This window comes from Eupeodes corollae, chromosome 2 (genome assembly GCF_945859685.1).
Source record: "Eupeodes corollae chromosome 2, idEupCoro1.1, whole genome shotgun sequence".
Taxonomy (NCBI): Eukaryota; Metazoa; Arthropoda; class Insecta; order Diptera; family Syrphidae; genus Eupeodes; species Eupeodes corollae.
The window spans coordinates 81069393-81090440 of NC_079148.1; the positions used below are offsets into that span (position 1 = coordinate 81069393).

Below are 21048 nucleotides of genomic sequence, written 5' to 3' on the forward strand. Positions count from 1 at the left end.
TACTATTACATTTTATTTCGTTTTTGATTTCTTTCGTTTTCGTTTTTGAGTTGTTTATTGTTTTCAATTTGAATCATATGGTGAGGCAGATAGTTTTTGTTGACATTTCCATCTGTTAATAAACAAAATTGGCGTTTAAATGGGTCAGTTCAACAATTATTCTCCGAAACAAAAGTTTGTTTGATTTGACAAACTAATGCTTCCAAGTAGATTTCAATGAGTTTTATTTGAAATCTTCATTTAATGAGATTAAAATTTCGATTTTAAATCTGTGAGATATCAAGGAGATTTGTGACAAATCTAGCTAAATCTCGGTTTAGTGCCCGGTGGAAACGTAGTATAACAGATAGTATGCAAGATATAAGTCCAAACATAATATAAATAATTTTTTTTTCAAATATAGGTCTCAATGAGTCAAAAAAGAATTTGCGGAACTTTTGTTAAAATATCAAGTTCTCAAACAAACATACAAATCACAATTGACGTTTTATTGCAACTGCATCCGAAATCGAAATAAGTAACGCGGTATTTTTTGGATAACAAATAACATAGGCTTCAATTTTTGTTTATAAATTTACTTGGACTTTTGCCTTAACTTAATTCTGTAAATACATGTTTATTAACAAAAATGCCAGAATATATGATAAACAATATCCCTGTAAAGTTTCCTTTCGAACCTTATGATGTCCAAAAGGCTTTCATGGAAAAAGTCATTGAATCACTTAAGACGAGCACCAATGCAGTTTTGGAATCCCCCACTGGAACTGGTAAAACTCTCAGCTTGTTGTGTTCCTCACTTGCATGGGTCTTATTTAAGAAGGAAGAGGTATGTTTTCTTAAAAGATCTCTTCAATTTGTCAGAAAATTTATCGTAGAACTTTGCAGATGCAAACTCAAATGCAAACTCAAAAAATGCACCAGCAAACTGACTTCCAATCGACATCTGATACGACCGTTGAAGCGATCCTTGCCAAAATAAACGACCCTAAAGGCCAAAAACGGGGTGGCTGGGGCGTGCCCAAGATTATTTACGCTTCTCGTACACATTCGCAGTTAACGCAAGCAATGAAGGAACTGAAGCAAACGTCTTACTCCTTCATGCGAGCTGTAGTTCTCGGCTCTCGAGACCAGCTTTGTATTCATCCAGAAGTAATGCGAGAGCAAGGAAATTCCAACAAAGTACAAATGTGTAAGGTGCGAGTTCAGACAAGATCGTGCAGCTTCTTTTCAAAAGTAGAATCGAAAAAAGACAGCCCAGAGTTCAGAATGCAGCCTGTTATGGATGTTGAAGATCTTATGGCGATTGGTAAAAAGCTAAAAATGTGTCCGTATTATTCGTCAAAAGAGCTTGTCGATGACGCAGATATAACATTTATGCCCTATAATTATTTGCTCGATCCAAAAGCTCGAAAGGCCAACAAAGTGAACTTAGATAATACTATTGTGATTCTTGACGAAGCGCACAACGTAGAAAATCTGTGTGAGGAATCTGCGTCGGTTATGATTAAATCCTCCGACATTGCCTTGGCCATTGATGATGTGACGCACATAATGAAGGCGATGAGCGAAGACCTACTAGGTGAAGGGTCGGACGAGCCAAAAGACTTCACATTGGATGATCTGGCATTACTGAAAGAAATGCTACTTTCTCTTGAAAAGGAAGTCGATGAAATTGAAGTGCCAAACAAAAGTGACGGGGCAACTTTTCCCCCTTCTTTCATGTTCGAAATTCTAGAAAAGGGCAACGTTAGTGTCTAAGGCAGTATTTTCGTCATCAATGTAAATTTATATCTTCTTATTTGCAGATTACAACTGGAAGTGCGAATATGGTGGTTTCGCTGTTGGAAAAGCTATTGCAATTTCTTGCTATGGCTTCTCAAAATACAATGTTTCGGAAGGGGGCTGGATTTGAAGTTCTGAAGGATTTAATAACTGTAGTGTACTTTAATAAAGATGAGAATCAGGGAAAAATTCACAAAAGCTTTAAAGTTCATGTCCAAATTGAAGAAGTCAAACAACAGAAATATGGTCCTGGTAAAGGTGGTAAAGGCGATGGATGGTTAACTACTAAGGGGCCTGCAAGTACTAAGAACGCTAAAATAATCAACTATTGGTGCTTTAATCCTGGATTTGGGTAAGATTATCATGTTGAACTTTTAAGAGTATTTGTAAAATGTGTCTAATTCAAATGCAATATAAATTAATTCTGTTTATTATAACCCTAACTTCTGCTTAAAAATGTATAATCCATTGAACAGAATGCTAAGTAGCTGCTTTCTAACACTTTATGCTGATCAGTGTTGACATGGTGTCAACCCGAACAAAACAGAATTAGTCCTATTTTCGAGGAAACACAAAATTCCATTTGTTAACCCTCTCTATATTAAAGGGCTTCGATTAAGTTATCAGGCAAGGCTAAGTACTTGGTTCTTATCTTAGACAAAAAACTAAATTGCAAACGCAAGATACAAGAAAGAGTCATAAATGCTAATGTAGCTCTCTTTTCTTGCAAAAAAGCTGTTTGTAATAAATGGGGCTAACAACCCCGAATCACGCATTGGTTATACACATCGGTAATCAGGCCGCTATATATGTACAGTAAGGCAGTATAGTGGACTGCTTTAGAAAAAGCCATAAACTGCTACAAACTAAATAAAGCTAACGCTCAACTTGCCTATGTATAATCGGATCGCTTCGCACGACCTTGTCTGCGGCACTGACACCTAGTACATGCTTTACCTAAACCTCTTGATATATTTAGCACACAAATAGCTGAAAGTTTTTTTTTCTTCGTCTCAAAGCTTCGTCGCAGTGTATTAAGAACAGCATTCCTTACTTCTTACTAGGGCCTCACCCAACAAACTTCTTCATCTAGCTCGGTCCCTAGCTAGATGTCTCCAGTTTCGCGCCCAAGTTGGGTGAGGTCACTTTCCACTTGTGCGCGCCGCCTGATTCGCGGTATTCCTGTACTGCGCTGTACTGTGGGTCTGGATGCGAAGACTTTCCGGGCCGGAGCATTGGTTTCCATGCGCTCTACGTGACCCAGCCATCTAAGTCGTTAGACTTTTGGCTAAGTCTACGTCTTCCATGCGCTCTTCGTAACCCAGCCATCAAGTCGTTGGACTTCTGGCTAAGTCTACGTCGCTGTACAGCCCGTACAACTCGTCGTTCCATCTTCTCCTCCACTCCTCTTCGATGCATACGTTACCGTAGATCACACGAAGAACTTTTCTCTCGAAACGACCCAAGGTGCTTTCATCCGCTTTTGTCATACTACATGCTTCTGCACCGTATAGCAGGGTCTTATATAGCGATACTTTGGTCCTTCGAGAGATTGCTTTTCCCCTGAATTGCTTTCTTAGTCCAAAGAAACAGCGGTAAGCAAGAGTTATTCTTTTGAAAGATAGTGCTTCTAGTGTTGACGTGTGAGCTCTGCACTATTCTTTCAAGTACAATGTTAAAAAAATCGCATGACAGCGCATCACCTTGTCTAAAACCTTTTTTTGACATCGAAAGGTTCTGTTAAGTTTTTTCCAACCTTTATGGAGCAGAGTGAATTCTCCATTGTCATCCTGCACAAACGGACGAGTTTGGCAGGAATGCCAAAACTAGACATGGCTCTATACAGCTCGTCCCTGTAGATGCTTTCATATGCGGCCTTGAAATCGACGAAAAGATGGTGGGTGTCGATTTGGTGTTCTTAGGTTTTTTCCATCATCAGCCGTAATGTGAATATTTGATCACTTTCCTGGTCTAAAACAACACTGATAAGGACCTATCAGGTTTTTAACGATGGCCTTTAGACGTTCACATATTACGGCAAGGAAGATTTTGTAGGCCATGTTAAGTAGACTGATTCCTCTATAGTTGGTGCAGTTTAGAGGGTCTCCTTTTTTCAGGATCGGGCAAACAATACTGAGGTTCCATTCATCGGGCATGCTTTTTTCCAACCATATATTACAGATAAGTTGGTGCATGCTCGTAACCAACTTATCTCCAGCTGCTTTAAAGAGCTCGGCATTCAAGCTATCTGCTCCAGTAGCTTTATTATACTTCAGCTTAGATATGGCCATCTTTACTTCGTCTTATCCTGCCTGAGAGCGGAATTCGGCCATTCCATATCCTCAGCATTAACTGCGGTTCCACTATGATGTTTCCACTTTCGTCTTTGCAGCCTTCGGTTCTAGGTTTCTGTACCTTTGAATTGAGTTTCACCTGTTCATAAAACTTTCGAACTTCATTTCTGCTTTTAAACCTCTCAATACCTTCGACCGCACGCCTCTCATGCGCTCTCTTTTTCCTTTTGAGAAGTCGGTGTTCCACTCGCCTCTTCTGCTCATTGAGCTCATGAGCAGCTCTCGTCCTTTTATGCAGCTCCGCTTTGCGTGCCTGTTGTTTGGCTGAATTTGCATTTCCTCATAAAATCAGGGGTTCCTTGTTGGTGGTTTATTGAAACCCAGCACATCAGAGGCGGCTTGTCTGAACGGAACAGCATTGACCACTCTGTAATTCTTAAGTATTTATTATCAATTCCAAAGCATACAGACTACACACTACCCCAACTGCAATTCAACAGAAACTTCAACATTTCTACACCTTCGAGATTTTTCTGGCAGGACAAAGCATTCCTGGAAGACGAGTCAGTTCACTTTTATACAGATGGATCAAAAACAACACGAGGGGTTGGTGGAAGAGCAATTAAGTCTCTCATTCTTCCTTCCCAATCCTTGTAGCGTGTTCCACCTAGCCTTGTTTAGTGTTTAAAGCGATCAAGGTGCTTGCTATCTGTATTCTCAAATGTCTTTTGTAGAAGCTGTATAGATGAGGAAGAGGAGGAAACAGTTTTTCACCTTTTTTGTACATGCCCAGCTCTAGCTCAAAAACGCAAGAATTACCTTAACATAATCAGCCTCTCACGTTTCGTAAGGTACTCAAACTGGTTTTACTGAGCTTAGAAGAAAGCCTCAAGGTTCATGTGGTATCACAATAGGCCATTAAACTAACCTTAATGTGTCCTACTCCATCACAGACAGCAACTTTAACCTAACCTTAACTAAGCTGCATCTAAAAGAATAGCTGCAGCATAAGCTGTCATTAACATCGCTTACTGATTTAGCAAAGGTCGGCCAAAATAGTATTTCTTAATATCTTAGTAAAAGCTTATAAATATTTAGAACAACTTAATTGTTTAATTTGTTTATTGCAAACAAAATATAAAAATTTATCAAGAACTCAAAGCTCAGTGAACCTACGCTGGAGAAAATTTTCTTGCTAAAAATGAAAATTTGAACACAAATATGACAGTCTTACATTGCATTGTGCAGTTCGATCAATAAAGTTCCTTATTGTAGTATTAACTAACAGACAGAAGATTTAAAATAAATCCCTTTTCGATTTAAATCAATGACTTAATGTTTTAAAATACGTCAAAGAATGGAACAGCTATTAAATAAAAACGTCCGGAGTATTATTCTAACAAGCGGAACACTAGCTCCACTAAAACCATTGATAGCCGAATTAGCCATTCCGATTGCACAGAGCCTTGAAAATCCACACATCGTGGGAAAATCACAAGTATGTGTAAAAATAGTCTCCTATGGGCCAGATAAGGAACTTTTAATATCAAATTATCAAAATCGGTAAGTTTAGACTTTTTTGTATATTATTTGCTTACCTCACATATCTATTTCTAATATTTTCAGAGACAATCCAAAATATGTTAACTCACTCGGACGTACCATTCTCTCTTTTTGTCCCATAATTCCTGATGGCCTTTTAGTGTTCTTTCCATCATATCCACTTATGAACAAATGTGTTGATAGTTGGCAAGCAAGTGGTATTTGGTCACAAATCGCTCGTCATAAACCGATTTTTGTTGAACCGCGCAGTAAAGATGCATTTAACCAAACAATGATAGAATTCTATGAAAATATTCAAAACCCTGCAACTAAAGGGGCAATATTTATGGCTGTATGTCGTGGCAAAGTCTCCGAAGGCCTGGACTTTGCGGATGCTAATGGTCGCGCGGTTATAATAACAGGTTTACCATTTCCTCCTCTCAAAGATCCTCGTGTTGTTCTTAAAAAAAAATATTTGGATGAAAATCGAACAAAGGAGAATGAGGTAGTAAAACTTCAAGTCACATGTGTTCCTTTTAATGTGTTATATTATTTTTTCTTTTCAGCTTCTAACTGGAAATTCATGGTATTCCTTAGAAGCAACTCGAGCTGTTAATCAAGCCATTGGACGTGTCATCCGACATCGAAATGATTACGGTGCAATTTTACTCTGTGATTCACGTTTTAATCAGCCTGGCCAGATAAACCAGCTGTCAACCTGGATCCGGGAACATTTGAAGGGCTCACCGCAACACCAAAATTTCGGCCCTGTCATAGGTGAGCTATCAAGATTCTTTCGAAATGCCGAAAAGACAGTGAGTTAGGTATTGCTTTTAAGAGACGTGTGTTAACGATTGTTTGTTTTCTTAGCTTCCGAAGGCATGCATAAGATCTGTTGAAACGATAGTTAGTGAAACTTTGGATACTGGAGTTCTTAAAATGAAACAATTTGCAGATCCAGCTTTGGTTCTGGAAGCCAAAAATAAATTCAAAAGTGCTCACTTTGAAGCAATGTAATGAATTCCTGCCACTAAATAATCGAATTACTATTTTATATCAGAATTTCTTATTTAGTAAGATAGAAAATACAAACAAAATCACAGGTTGGAGTCCCGACGACTATTCGAATGCTGTTGGAAAGTCTAGATCATCAGCTGCTCCGTCTGCAAGTGATTTTATAAGTCGATTAGACTCTGATATATCTGTATGTGTTGAATTTTAACATTTATTTATTTAAATTGAACATAACTTGTTTTAATTTTAGACTATCGACTTTAATGCAACAATTTCACGTTCGGACAATTCAAATTTAGTAACTATTCATAAACGTGAGCGAACATCTCCAAATCAAGCGCAAACGAGTAACGATCCAAAGAAAAAACGACTTAAAATGGTTCCAAACAATCCGTTGTCGAGCACTTCCAGTGCAAGTTTTTCCTTTAACAACCAAACTTCGATAATGAAACCTGCAGAGAAGAGCCAAGAGCTTCCAACGCAACATGTTGATCTCTTGCGATTGGTAAGGGAAAATAATTATTGCAAGAAAGTATTATTTCATGATTTATTTTACTTTAGATTAAAGGCTCCCTTAGTTCGGAAAACTATTCAAAATTTGTAAAGGCTTTGATGTCGTATAAAAAAGACAGTAGCATAACGGATCTACTATTTGTTTTAACGGATGTTTTTGGACATCCTACAATGCATTATTTATTGAAAGGCATGCGCAGATTTGTTAAGGAACAAGATAAAACCAAGTTTGATAGTACTATTGAAGGGATAGTTGAATAAGTTTTAAAAATGTACGTAGATATAATTACTTTTCATATTTTTTTGTGTGTTTTTGTAAATAATATATTGTTATGAATTAATATTTTCTACGTTTAATTTGCCTCACAACTAACCAGTGTCATAGCGTCTTCTAACATTTGCAATTTCTGGGATTTTGACCGGTGGTTTTTCCCTTCTCTTGTTAGTTATGGGTTTTTACTTTTTATTTAGGTCGTCGTTTTTAAACACGCCCTTAAATTACTTACATTGGACAGGTTCAGACAACAAACATAAGGGACTTTATTTGCATTCAGCTGCATTCTTTGAACGCAAATTTTGACCAAGGAAACTACCTTCAGTTGATCGTTCAAAAACTACCTATAATATAATTGTCTACAAAACATTCCTCGGGCAAGCTACAAGTCCATCACAATTTGTATTTTGTATTGTAAAGAAATACTAGTTATTTGACAAGGCAGCCTTTAACAGAATGCACTAAATGAAGTTGTGCAGAAAATAAATAAATCGTAGATTAATAAAGTTCAGCTTTTCAAATCAAATCAAATGGGGTGGCGCAACAGTCCGTTGTGAACCAGGGCCTAGTGACTTACAACTCTCAACCATTCCTGTGTGCGAGTAATGTTGTCAGGAATGGAAGGGACCTACAATTTAAGGCCGAATCCGAACGGCAAATTTTGAGAAAGCACTTTTTCATGACAAGGATTACTCTTGAAGGATTTGTCAATTCCTCGCAAGAGGCAGCACCCGCGAAAATTATTTTTTTTTAAATTAAGGTGGCACAGGCAGGGATTGAACCCAAGACCCCTTGCATGACAGTCCTACGCACTAACCATCATGCCATGGGTACTACAAGTTTAGCTTTTGGTTGAATGAAAAAACATGATCAACTGCTACGTCGTTTTGATAGAATTTTGCTTCTTCAAAAAGAAACACCGTAGGGACAAATGTTTAAAAACTGGAATAACAAAATATTTATTTGGATAATATAATAATATAATAATAATAAGAAATGGACAGTTAAGGATTATTTTTGGACACCGAATCGAACGAAATAAAGAATAGAAGATAATTGAGAAACGAAAGCAACACATTCGAACTTATGATTCTACAATTCTTTTTATCTTTTAATTCTCTTCCAGATTCAAGAAAAACTTTCGTTTACATAAAAATGAGTTTGCTTTTGTTTTGGAGCAAATTAAACACAAATCCAAAAATTAGAAAAATTAGGAGAAAAATTTGTTTGTATCTGTCAACTTGAAAGTTCTTAATCGCAAAAGCATCGCATTTAAATGGCATGCATTGAATTCCATATGTCGGAGAGAATTTCCGATTCGTAGAAAATCGAAGAAAATTCCGCTCCTGTTACTGTTACCTTGTTAGGGCCGACTATGAACATGTCAAACTCGTGTGATGCATAAATCTAAAAACTCTGCCTCCGGACATGCTGAAAATAACAAGCCTTAAAATGGTTTATAACCATTCGATTGGTATTTGTTAACACAACGTGATATGGATTGTTGATATGGGCTTAAGCTGTTTACACTACAGAAAAAATATTCTGTAGCTAAGTGTGAGTATTTACTATTTACATTCAAATAAAGAAATTGAAAAAACTAAGTCCCAAGTGAATCCAATGCGTAGCTAATAATAACATAATTTAAGAAAAAACATACATTTTGGAAAATATATATTTTCGTTTTAATTTATTATTTTTAATATTTATTTTCTTTTTAAAATTTAAACTTAAAAAAAAATAAAATGTTTTATTTTTTACAAATCTATTCAGCTAAATAATAAAGTCTATAGTTTTAAAAATCAAATGAGTAATATTATTTAAACATTATTTTTTCTATTCACAAGTGCTTCCGAAATTAAACACGACCATAGACGATGCAGATGAACCTGAAAGGCATTTAAAACTTTTCAAATCACGTGTCTAATGTAAGCCATTCGTAGTTTTATTGTTATTTGAAAAATCGATGCATGCTCCTGACGTTAGGTCGATTTCTTCTGAATCAGAACCATCAGTATCGGAGCAATTGCTAAGGCTGCCAGAGCGTGCATCACAGCCCATTCCATTCATGTTGTGATTTCGCAGCGCATCGAGAGATGCATGACCGTTTTGGTCTTTATACATTTTCAATTCTGTGTAGGTTTTTTCGCAGTTGTTAAATTCTCCAATGACACTACCGTCACCACCCCCGGCTCCGGAGGCCTCTGCATTTCGATCTATTGTTCTGTTTTGATTCTGGAAGGCGGGATGCATCATGGTAAAGTGATGCTGTTGTTGTGCATCTGTAGAGCCACCATTATCCGATGGCCCTGTGGAATTATTTGGCTGTGGTTGTGGGGGTAGATTTGTTTTTTCCGAACTAGATAGATTTTCTGGTATTTGTTGTTGGCTGGCACTTGTTGATTCATTAGAATTATTATTGGCGCCACGACCACCTTAGGGACAAAAGTTTTTTATTTTGAATATTTGTGCTTTCATTTTAAGAGGGCAATTGAAAAAGTACCTCCAACGATAACTGGTGGTGAGCCCAGGCTAAGGCAACGCATTCTCCATGCATCCTGTAACAATTGAAGACGAGCTTGCTTTCGCCACTTTGCTCTTCTATTCTGAAACCAAACCTGTAAATGATATAATTTAATTCGTTTGATAAAATAGTATCTACTTAATTTCTTGTAATATTCTTGATTATTATTTATATTCAAGATATTAAGGTATGTTGTTGTGAAATATAAACAATTCAGCGGAGTTCTGATAGAAATAAAAAACCTATGTACATTCATCAAAATTAAGCCTTACATGAAAAGTAATGACATCTACAAAAACGCCAAGTTCTAGGTTAGGTTAGGTTAAGTTGGAGTGGCTGTCCAGATGTCATTGACACACGTAGACCACAAGGGTCCATTGTGATACCAATAATGAGGTTACTCATGGGAGAGTAATGAATTTAAACAAACCATTTTGTACTTTTAATAAAGTTAGAGAGACGTTTTGTGTCAATCGTTGCCAGTTCACTGGTGTTATCGAAGAAGGGATTACCGAGAAAGTAATTCCCTCTAATGGAGAGTGCTGGACATGTACACAGAATGTGTTGGACTGTTTCCTCTTCCTCCTCGTCCATGCAGCTCTACAGAAGTTCTAAGTTTACTAATGTTTAATTTTTCTAGACATCGAAGGCATTCTTATCAATGACATATTGGCTGCGTTCAATCTTAGGAATAGGAACATAGGGTATCTGCAAAACACGTGATTTAACGCAACTATTATATTTTATATTTATGCACCGTTATAGACGTCAATTTGACTCACGGACCGTGTTTTTTATCGGAAGATTTTTCTAATTAGTTATTTAAAAGTGACTTGGTCAAAGAAATAAAAGTCCAACGACTTATGTACATAGGTCATGTAGAGCGACCGGAAAGTCTTTGACTCCAATCCAAAGGGACGGTGCAGTAGAAAAAGACTGCGGGTCAGATGGCGCCCAGAGTCGGGAATAGGTGGACTGGAAAACTCTTTCGAAAATTATATACTGCCCACAGGGGAGAAGTGTTCACACGCAACTTGTTTTCACCTATTTTTATTTTGGAATATTTTCCTAGTTCTTAAAAAATAAGATCAAAACCCTGCAGGTCATACACCAAGCAAATCTTTCTACTAATACACTACTACTCTACTTAACTTCATTATTCTACAACACTACAATGGTCAGACCCTCTAAACTAAACTGAACAAACTATAGAGGCATCAATCTACTTAAGATCGCTTACAAAATCTTCTCTGCCGTGATATGTGAACGTCTAAAGCCCATCATCAACAACCTGATAAGTCCTTATCAGTTTGGTTTTAAATCAGGAAAGTCCACAGTCGATCAAATATTCACATTATGGCAGATTCTGGAAAAAACCCAAGAACATCAAATCGACACCCACCATGTTTTCATCAACTTCACCATCGATACACGTAATTTTGAGGTAGTAAAGGACATCGTCTGCCTAGGCGCCGCTATGAACGCAAAAATTAAACGAACCGCTGTTTCTTTGAGCTAAGAAAGCAATTAAGTGACAAAGCCCTCCCTCGAGCGACCAAAGTGGCGCTATATAAGCTCCTAGTTGACAGGCTTAGAAAATATTGTAAATTTGAATTTACTTTATTGATTCTGGAGTTTGAAGGTGAAGTAAATAGTTTGAGTTTATTCCTTTAAATGCAGAGCGCCTGAAAACTTGACTGAGCTTTGTTTCGAAAAATGTCAATAAACCTGATATAAATCTTTTCCAAATTTTTTTTTTTTTTGAAGTGAAAATAATATACTGTAAGACTTCTACAGCAAACATGATATCTCTAAATACGCCTACGAAGCATTTGTAGGTACGCGTTAAAAACTTTTTCAATAACTTTTTAAGCTTTTGTAAAAAACAATTTGTTTTTAAAAAAAGAAGATATGAGTCCACCAGCTTAGAAATGGCAAACTTCACTTCGTGTAAGTCGGGAAGATAGGATTGTTGGTTTTCGTCGACTATGTTGAATGGTAAGAACCGATTAAAGTCCTTAAAATAGAACTCAAAGTCCTAGTCCTGGCAAGTTGGGACTGAGCTCTTTTCTTAGCAACTCCTATTTCATACCTATGGATTTAGTTTTCGGTGTTGATGCTATGCTTTGAGATTTTGAAAATATGATCAAGAATGAAGAAAAGGATAAAAGTATAGATCAATGTTCCAATTTGTAGGTAACATTTTGTAACAGATAAAGTCAACATCAAAAGACGAAGTAAAGTCAATTTCTTACTACCTATCCAACCACTTGCAAGTTATAACGGTGTTGTATATTGTCAAACCACAACCACAGTTTATAATGAACAAGTAGGTGTGTTTCTGTCCCTTTATGAAATTTCTAAACTAAAAGCATATTGTTTTCAAATGAGATCTGTTCAATTTATCAAGAGTACAGCCACCAAATTTTGGCAATTCAAAAACACTTATTAAAAGGGTTGCGGTCAAAATATTGTATGTGTCATGATATTGTAGTCAAAATACTTTGTCGTATTATATACTCGTATGTGCACAGACAAAATCTGTTTTTAAAAAATGTATGCATGGTCAAAGTTCTTTGATTCCAGTCCACTGCCACTTGCGCCTACGTAAAGAAGTGTCAATGGGTTCCTGAATCATTTCTGAAATGTTTATCCAGTTTTGTGTGTGAAAATTGATTGTAGAGAAGTAGCACTGATTAGGTCGTGATGTTTCATCACGAAAAAATTATGTACATAAAAATCAGATTTTTTTATTTTATTTTAAAAATTTTCGTCAAAAGTTTTTTTTATTTTATTCATTTTTATCAATTGGATAACATTCTCGTTGATCCACATTGTTTGTGAAATTTTATATTTATAACTACTCATGCACTTTCTGCCTGTTTAAAATCTTGTTAAACTTATAAACTTCCTATTCGGAATGAGAACTCCAGACCAAAAAAAAACATTTCAGAATCATTTAAGAAATTCTTCAGAAATATTTCTCTGTTTCTGAAATATTTAAAAAAAAAGTTTCTTTGGTCTGGACACCCCTGTTGACACCTATTAATATTTCCTAGTAATCGTAGCTGTTGTTTTCCAGGTGCTGCAGCATTCGCATAACAGTACTGATTCCATGTTTAGGTGGACCAGTTGTAACTTTATCATCAAGCTGAGAGAATTGTTTCTCCAACATCCAAAAATATGCCGAATGTTGCTTAGATTTTTCGATATTGCTACCGATATCTTGTTCGAATCCATCTTCAGTGGAGACAATGCTTCCAAAACACTGGAAACTCTCTACCTTTTCCACTGGTTGTTGAGCAATGTTTTTCAGACAGGATGACTGAATGCTCCTGATCATCTTAGTTTTTCCCGTGTTAGAGTTCAGTATTATAACTTCTGCTTGTTTCTTCCACACTTATTGTCATTTAATGGAGATCCCTTATCCCATTAGAAAGTAAGCATACATCACCTGCGTAGTCTAGTTGTTGTCAACGTCCATGGTCCATCTTATTCCTTTTATCATGTACAAAGATGTTTCTTCAAGTTGTTGTCTAAAGTGTTCTTCTCTTCTTGGCCACTGCAGGCAAAACGCAAATATCTCTCCAATTTTTGTACTTCATCAAGTCTTTTTTTTTAAACTGAACAATCATTCCCTTTTTCTACTCTTTGGGAAAATGTTAAAAGAACCATGAGCGATTGCAGCATTTCGCTTAATGAACTTGGTGCTACTTGTTATAATTCTGCGAGAATGCCGTTTAACGTTACCGCTTTGTTGTTCTACAGTGATTCAGGGTCCTGATTATGGAATTCGAGGCGAACCATAATTGATTCTGATTTTTATATTTAATGTTGTTTATTGAATTAATCAAAGGAAATCTACCAAATTCAATCAGAACAAAACAAAATTTGTGGAAAGCTGTCAAACCAAAAGTGTCAAATCAGTGAAATATAGGAACAACTATTTTCGCTTCGCCGCGAATTCGTTAATAAAGAAATACGGCGCGAGTCGAATTTAAAAGGTCGAATTGAAAACGATCCGCCTCGAACCTCATAATCAGGCCACAGTTTATACACATGTATATCTTTCCTACTGGGATGGGAGGTGTTGTACCTATTCGGGAATTTGAATTTTGAAGTACCGATTCATCGCGAAATGTCGACATTCAGATTACTTCTTGTCTCAAGAATTGCTGGCACGAGTACGATAACTTTGGCGACAAAATATAATAACGGTTTTTGGTAAAGGGGCTTAATACAAGCATTTTTTACTATCAGATGGGGGGGGGGGCTTCTATCTCCCCCCGTTTAGGCGGTAGGTGAAATTTAAAAAAATATGTACATTAGGTGAAAAAAAACAATTAAAAAATAACGGTGATACTTACAATTAAGTATTATACCTTTTTTTAAAGTCAACATTTTTGTCTATTAGCTTGTTTTTAAATCAAGTCAAAACTATGCAGTTTTTGAAAAAAATTGTTTTAAAGTCAAAATTTGTGCAAAAAAAAGTAAAAAAAAAGGCTTAAAGTGTAATTTTTCAATACTTCAAGATTAATTACCACTGTTTTTATTTCAGAATTTATTGCTTTATTTTGATCAATTTATTTTTATTTGTTTTTGATCAAAAACTGAAAACTAGATGATTGTATGTCTTTTAGTTTTTGAGAAAATTGAAAATAACCACAACTACTATTTTAATTTAATTCTTTTTTTTTTTGCTTGACTGGTCTTATTTTGATAGTAACAATGCGAGTTTGGTGGTATGCAACAGTGGATTTGGGGTGGGTGCAAGTTGAAGTGCGTGCAAGGTTAGAAGGGAGCAAGGTTCGGTGGGTGCAAGATGATTGATTGATGGAAAAGAAAGTGCAACTAAAGCACTTCGACCCCCTCGACGTTCGCAGTGAACACCTAGAAGATGTGTTACCGCCAAAACAACCTCGGCTCTTGACCATCAATGACGAACTTAACGAACTCCACAGTGATACTAGTACGGACGATGAATTCACTGACGAGACTTGCATATCTCAACACATTGAAAATTGACGTGACTATTTTTTACTAACTCCTGACTTACTTAAAGGCTAACTTACTGGGACGCGGAATTCAATGCAATTCTACATCCTCGTGGTGCATTCTGGGTTTTGCTAAATGAATTGCTTTACTTGACTTTACGATGCAAACAGTGAGATGCCTGCAACCCCCCTGCTTGGCTTCATTATAGGATTTGGGGTGGGTGCAAGTTGGAGTGCGTGCAAGATGAATATATCTTAATCCTTATTCGATTATTACTATCAAAATAAGCCTACGTTATACTTAAGCAAGGAAAAAGTAATATAATTGAAATATTTTGTTTTTGTAATTTTAAATTTTCTCAAAAACTAAAAGACATACAATCATCTAGTTTTCAGTTTTTGATCAAAAAAACAAATAAGAGCAATAAATTCTGAAATAAAAACAGTGGTAATTAATCTTGAAGTATTGAAAAATTACACTTTAACCCTTTTTTTTCTCTTTTTTTTTGCACAAATTGCATAGTTTTGACTTGATTTTAAAACAAGCTAATAGACAAAAATGTTGACTTTAAAAAAAGGTATAATACTTAATTGTAAGTATTACCGTTATTTTTAATTATTTTTTTTTCCATTTAATGTACATATTTTTTTAAATTGCCCCTACCGCCTAAACGGGGGAGATAGACCCCCCCCCCCTCCAATAGTACAAAATTCTTGTTTTTAACTGTTCTATACAAATCCGTCATCAAACTTTGTCGCCAAAGTTATCGTACTCTCCCCGAATTGCTCTTTGTGGTCCTTCGCTTTCTACATCCAGGATCGTCCTTATATTTCAGAAACCAACCTTTGTCCGGGTAATGTAAAAAGTCATGAACATTTAATCGTTTCTTATCATATTCTAATTTTCGTTTTCATTATCAGTTTAAGTTGAGTTAAGAAGAATGCTGACATCTATTACCTATCCGAGAAAAAGTTATGAGCTGTGCAGTTATAATTTGAGCTTATAGTTATGTTAATAGGAATACATAAATAATTACCGGCGAGAACTACGGGTACGTAAGCAACATAAAGTACTTCATTTTTAGTTACTTTTCCAGGTGTCATTAATTTCAAACTTGCTAACTTTTGCCTTCAGCTGCTCGCATAGAAAAAACCAAAACATTTTTTACAAAAGAAAACTCCTCACACAAGTTACAAATCCTTTATTTTAAATGATTATAAAATAGTACTCATTCCATTTATAATTTAAATAAATCACTGATAAATCAGGTACAGACACAAGTATTCTTGGATTTTGCGTGACTTACTTTCTAATCAACTTTCAAAAGAAAATAGGCTTAACTGGAAGGTTATTTTTAGGCAGATGGACAATCAGGTATTAGAAACTTGCCTTAAGTCATTTATGTAGTAACTTTAGTATTTTGTAAATCTGGTATTTCGTAACATAAGTAATTTTGGGTTTCGTAACTGTATCGTTTTGCCACATCCAAACATTTCACAATAAAATAAATCTTATGTTAATCTAGGAAGTACAATAAATAATGAAATATTGAATATTGAAAGAAACAAATCAATTGCAAAAATATTTAGCCCAACAAAAAAATATTCAAATGCTTGTTTCGGTCCTACTAATGATAAATATTAGATAATAGTATATTCGAAGTTCTTGTAAACCTTACTGGGGTTATAAATTATCATACTTACTTAATATTATAAATGTGAATGTAAGTTTGTTTGTTACGCTTTCACGCAAAAACTACTTAACCGATTACAATGAAACTTTGCACATACACTCTTGAAGGTATTAGAAGCAACATAGGATACTTTATATTAAAAAAAAATAAAAAAAATTTACGAAAAATAAGAAAATTGTTTGTCTAACCCTCAAACTCTTTGGAATAAGTACAATGAATACATGGCTGAAGATATTTTACATCAACTGCAGCAAGTACACACAGACATTACTTTCAATGAACATGTCTACAATAAAACGCTAATTATAATAGAAAACAAGGTTTTTACGATGGTTGGAAAAAAATTAGATGATTTTGGAATGTCCAGCCTTAGAAGATACTAGATTGTGATTTAATAGCACTGCAACATGAAGTGGCAGAATTAGTCCCTCAATTACTCCCAGAGCAAAATCATGTTTTCCATCAAGTTTTACGTAAAATAGACTCCGGCAGTGGTGGACTCTTCTTTCTTTACAATTCAGAATTATTTATTTTTGTTACGGTGAAATATATTTTAACATTTTTTGTTGCATTTCAATAAGCATATATTAAGGTGTTGAAACTTCATTGTCTGCAGTAGATTTTAAAAATTGTTGATCTCAGCCAAGCAATAAAATTTAGTTATTATATTGACTCATTTCTATTATTATACCCTTACCCTTTATCTCTCATACTTATTTAATTTCTCCACTGCGGGCGAAGCCGCGGGTAAAAAGCTAGTATCAAATAAATTGGCTTTTAGTTTATCTTTCTAAGATCTCAAACTTATTTAAACACAATTTAGCATACAAATATTTCGCTTTTGGAATAGAATTATTATGATTCGATTTCTTCAGAAGTATAGTAAGGAAAAGAAATGCAAGGTTAATTTTACCGCCTGGCTTAGCTTAACTGGGCGCGACGACAACATAGGACCAATGTGAAGAAATTGGACGTGAGTGTTTTAGTGAGGAAAGACTATAAATAAATAAGGTGGCACAACAGTCCGTGGAGAACTAGGGCCTAGTGGCTTAAACTGTAAACTATTCGTGTATGCGATTAATGTTGATGGTGGGAACCTGCAGTTTTAAGCCGAATCCGAATTGCTAATTTGAGAAAGCATTTTTCATGACAAGAGTTACTCATGAAAGATTTTTCAATTCCTCGCAAGCGCATTAACCATCAAGAAAAAAATGCACAGGCAGGGATCAAACCCAAGACCTCTGGCATAAGAGTCCTACGCACTCACCATCACGAAACAAGTACAATCGAGTATGTTAAATCCGAAAAAAATAGGGTTTAGTATTAAATACAACACTTTCTTTCAATGATAGGAAATATTTATGGAAGTTTAAGGATATTGTGGGCAAGTAAAACAATTACACTTATTTAAACATTAACTCGCAGATATACTAGTATTACCAATATTGTTATTTGGATGCGTTGTATATAACAGTATTGCGAGGTACGTCTTTGGATTAAAAAAATATGACCATATGACCATATTTCTCACTTTTGTAAACAAATAAATGGTGTGACACCCGAAAATCTCTTCTGGTTTAAAACAATATTTTTTTTGTTGCAGTGTAATGCAAAAACCTCAACCAATGACCCTTTACAAAAGCATTCGTATGCCGCGCTAAACAAAGCTCTTGGTCTTCGGATTAGGACTAGCGATGGTTATAGGATGAGTGCATCTGATCTTTTTTCTTATTGTTCACTGTTATAGTTTGTTTTTAAAATATTGATTTCTCTGAATTAAATTTTTGTTTCATTCAATGAATTTAATTATATTACATGTAAACTTGTGAGCTGTTTTTTTAATTTATACTTAAACCCTTTTATCTCTCATGGACATTCACAGTAAAATATCAAAATATTTTTTTTCAATTACACATACATATATTTCCATACTTGCGCTATTTTATAAGATATCGTATCTTAAGTGTTAGTAAACGCAAATAATAAATGAAATTTTATCAAATTAAGAATTTATTTGTATGTATATTGATTACCACAGAATAGTACTTATACTTATCCACTACTACAGTTTAATATTCTTATAGATAGTGTTACAACAAAATTATGTTTTAAAAAACATGAAGATTATCACAATTTTGGATAATATCGTAAGAAACTATTGGCCAAAGTGTTTTCATTTACAGAAGATAAGTTAAAAGTAGATATGTACATATATTAATTTTTATCGACGAAATAAAATATATGTATAAGGTACATTTGGAAAAAAGTACATTAAGATACAAATCAAAATAAGACCATGTGCTCTAGTTACTGTCTTAAAAGTGTCAATTTTTGCATTGGTTTATATTGTAAGAGTTTTATAAACTCAAAAAATTTAAGTTTTATTATTCAATTATTCTGAACAAAACCACATTTTGGTTTCCCAAAATGAAAAAAAAAAAAAATGGTGTAGTAGTAGCAGTAAATAATTACAAATAAAAATGGACATGTACACATGGCTTGTTCTTGAAGGAAAGAATTTGTCACAAAACAATTGTCTTAACTAGGCTGATATTATTATTACAATATGTAAACCAATTAATATTACATAATTAAAAGAAAATGTGAAGAAAAGTGTGGAATTAGAAAGATGCATACACGCCCTTGGGTACAATTCCTTAATCGATGTTTTTATGCATAATAAATAAATGTTACAAATAAATAATAAAAAACAAAAAAATAAATAATAAATAACGGCAATGACAGGACGTTGATTTTCATATAAATAATTAAAAAAATGTAACTTTGCTGCTATAAGTTTGCTAAGAGGAAATTTTAAGAATACTTTATAAATTAATCATAACATAACATAACATAACATAACATAACATAACATAAAACCTTTCCCACCTATCACAAAAAAAAATGATTATTATGATTTAAATGTCCTACAGCAAGGATTACAAACACTCCGTGAAAAAATCGACTGCAAATATTTCCTAGGTTAATATTTCTTTGAGTAATATAGGCCTCGCCGTTGATTAGAAAGTCAAAGATAAAATTTTCATCCCTATAGGAGATCCATTTAAGTTTAGTCAAAATTTAAATTTTATTAAAATTAAATATCTAAAGAAAAGCTGTGATCAATACTATCTTGATTAAAAGTTTCAAGTTTATTTTGTAACGAAATCAATAGGAAATCAAAAGAGTTAGATAATCTTTTTTTATTAAACCTATATACAAATAACTATAAATGTATACAATTAAGTACTTTTAAAAAGCATACCATTCGGATATATTTTTAAAATTATTTTAAAATAGTCTTTTCCCATAATTTTAAATCTAATTATTTTTAAATACAAAAATGATTTGCGTCCAATATTTCTTAAAGTAAAATGGTTGTGATTTTGTGATTACTAAAATATTTAATGATATTGTCATACACCGATTTTATATGCATAGACGGTAAATATACTTTTTTATAATCTATATTGTCGGCAAACCGGTACGTTATTAAATTCCAAAACACTTCAGATTAAATTTCTTAGTTATAGTGGTCTTATTTATTGATACTTGTTTTTAACTTCTAATGGGTTAGAATATGTTAATTATTTTTTTGGATGAGGCATTACAAATGTTTACATTTATTACCTGAACTCGGGCTTCACTTAAACTTATTCTAAGTGCAACTTCTTCGCGTAAGAACACATCCGGGTAGTGTGTCTTTTGGAAAAGGGCCTCCAATTCTTGAAGTTGTTGTGGAGTAAAAGTTGTGCGATTTCTTCTTTGGCGCCTTCTGCCAAACATGTATTCAGTTAATAAATCCCCAGGCAAAGGCGACAGAAATGGTCCAGCCATTTAAAATAATTAGTTTTTTTTTCTTAATTATATAAATTTAAAAATACACAATTTTAATATTAAATAATTATTATTTTTTACGAATTTTATTAACATAAAATGATCCGTAATTTGTTAAAGTTAATTTGGATAAAAGACGACGATGTTATTGGATTCGCGTCCGAACGAGAACTGTTGTTTGGATTCAACACAATGTATTTTAACTGGCCGTTTCTGATAAAATTTTATATCCTTCCACGCAACGCCACCATGAAAATGCTACTAAAAACTTGCAAAAACCAACAGCGAAAACGAAAAGCTATTGTACGAGTCGTCCCTATAACAAACGAAATAATATTACTCGATGAAAATTTTCCCACTTGCAGTGTGTTGTTGTAGCTGCTCTTTTCACTTGCTATGTCGGCTTTAGCTTCGGCTGTTTGGCATCCTGAAGTATCCTTGCCATTAGGCCGTGTTCGCTCTTTCTTTCAGTGGCAAATCAAAATTTAAACGTTTTCATCCCCAGGACCTACTCCCCCATTGTTCATTCCAAAAGTACCTGATATATATAAGGAATTTCAACGTAACTATTCTAAGTGAC

At 34.5% G+C, this 21048-nt stretch overlaps 2 protein-coding genes across 4 annotated transcripts; one reads left to right on the forward strand and one right to left on the reverse strand.

Moving 5' to 3' along the window:
- The first annotated feature begins 461 nt into the window (after positions 1-461).
- On the forward strand, positions 462-8783 carry LOC129946495 (regulator of telomere elongation helicase 1 homolog). Of its 3 annotated transcripts, none has more exons than XM_056056710.1 (11): positions 462-826; positions 886-1746; positions 1806-2134; positions 5433-5639; positions 5703-6123; positions 6185-6433; positions 6489-6631; positions 6693-6822; positions 6883-7137; positions 7194-7417; positions 8546-8783. In XM_056056710.1, the coding sequence occupies exons 1-10, from the start codon at positions 629-631 to the stop codon at positions 7404-7406; spliced, it is 3006 nt and encodes a 1001-aa protein (XP_055912685.1). In that variant the 5' UTR covers positions 462-628; the 3' UTR covers positions 7407-7417; positions 8546-8783. The 3 variants fall into 3 exon arrangements, with proteins under 3 accessions (XP_055912685.1, XP_055912684.1, XP_055912686.1); XM_056056711.1 differs by lacking the exon at positions 8546-8783 and having other exon boundaries at positions 463-604; positions 665-826; positions 7194-7488; XM_056056709.1 differs by lacking the exon at positions 8546-8783 and having other exon boundaries at positions 7194-7488.
- Positions 8784-9186: 403 nt separating this feature from the next.
- Positions 9187-20718, reverse strand: LOC129946496 (homeotic protein ocelliless). The gene is made up of 3 exons (XM_056056712.1): positions 20262-20718; positions 9923-10037; positions 9187-9854 (listed from the first exon to the last, which is right to left on the reverse strand). Exons 1-3 carry the CDS (start codon positions 20466-20468, stop codon positions 9343-9345), a joined length of 834 nt encoding a protein of 277 aa, XP_055912687.1. The 5' UTR covers positions 20469-20718; the 3' UTR covers positions 9187-9342.
- Positions 20719-21048: the final 330 nt, after the last annotated feature.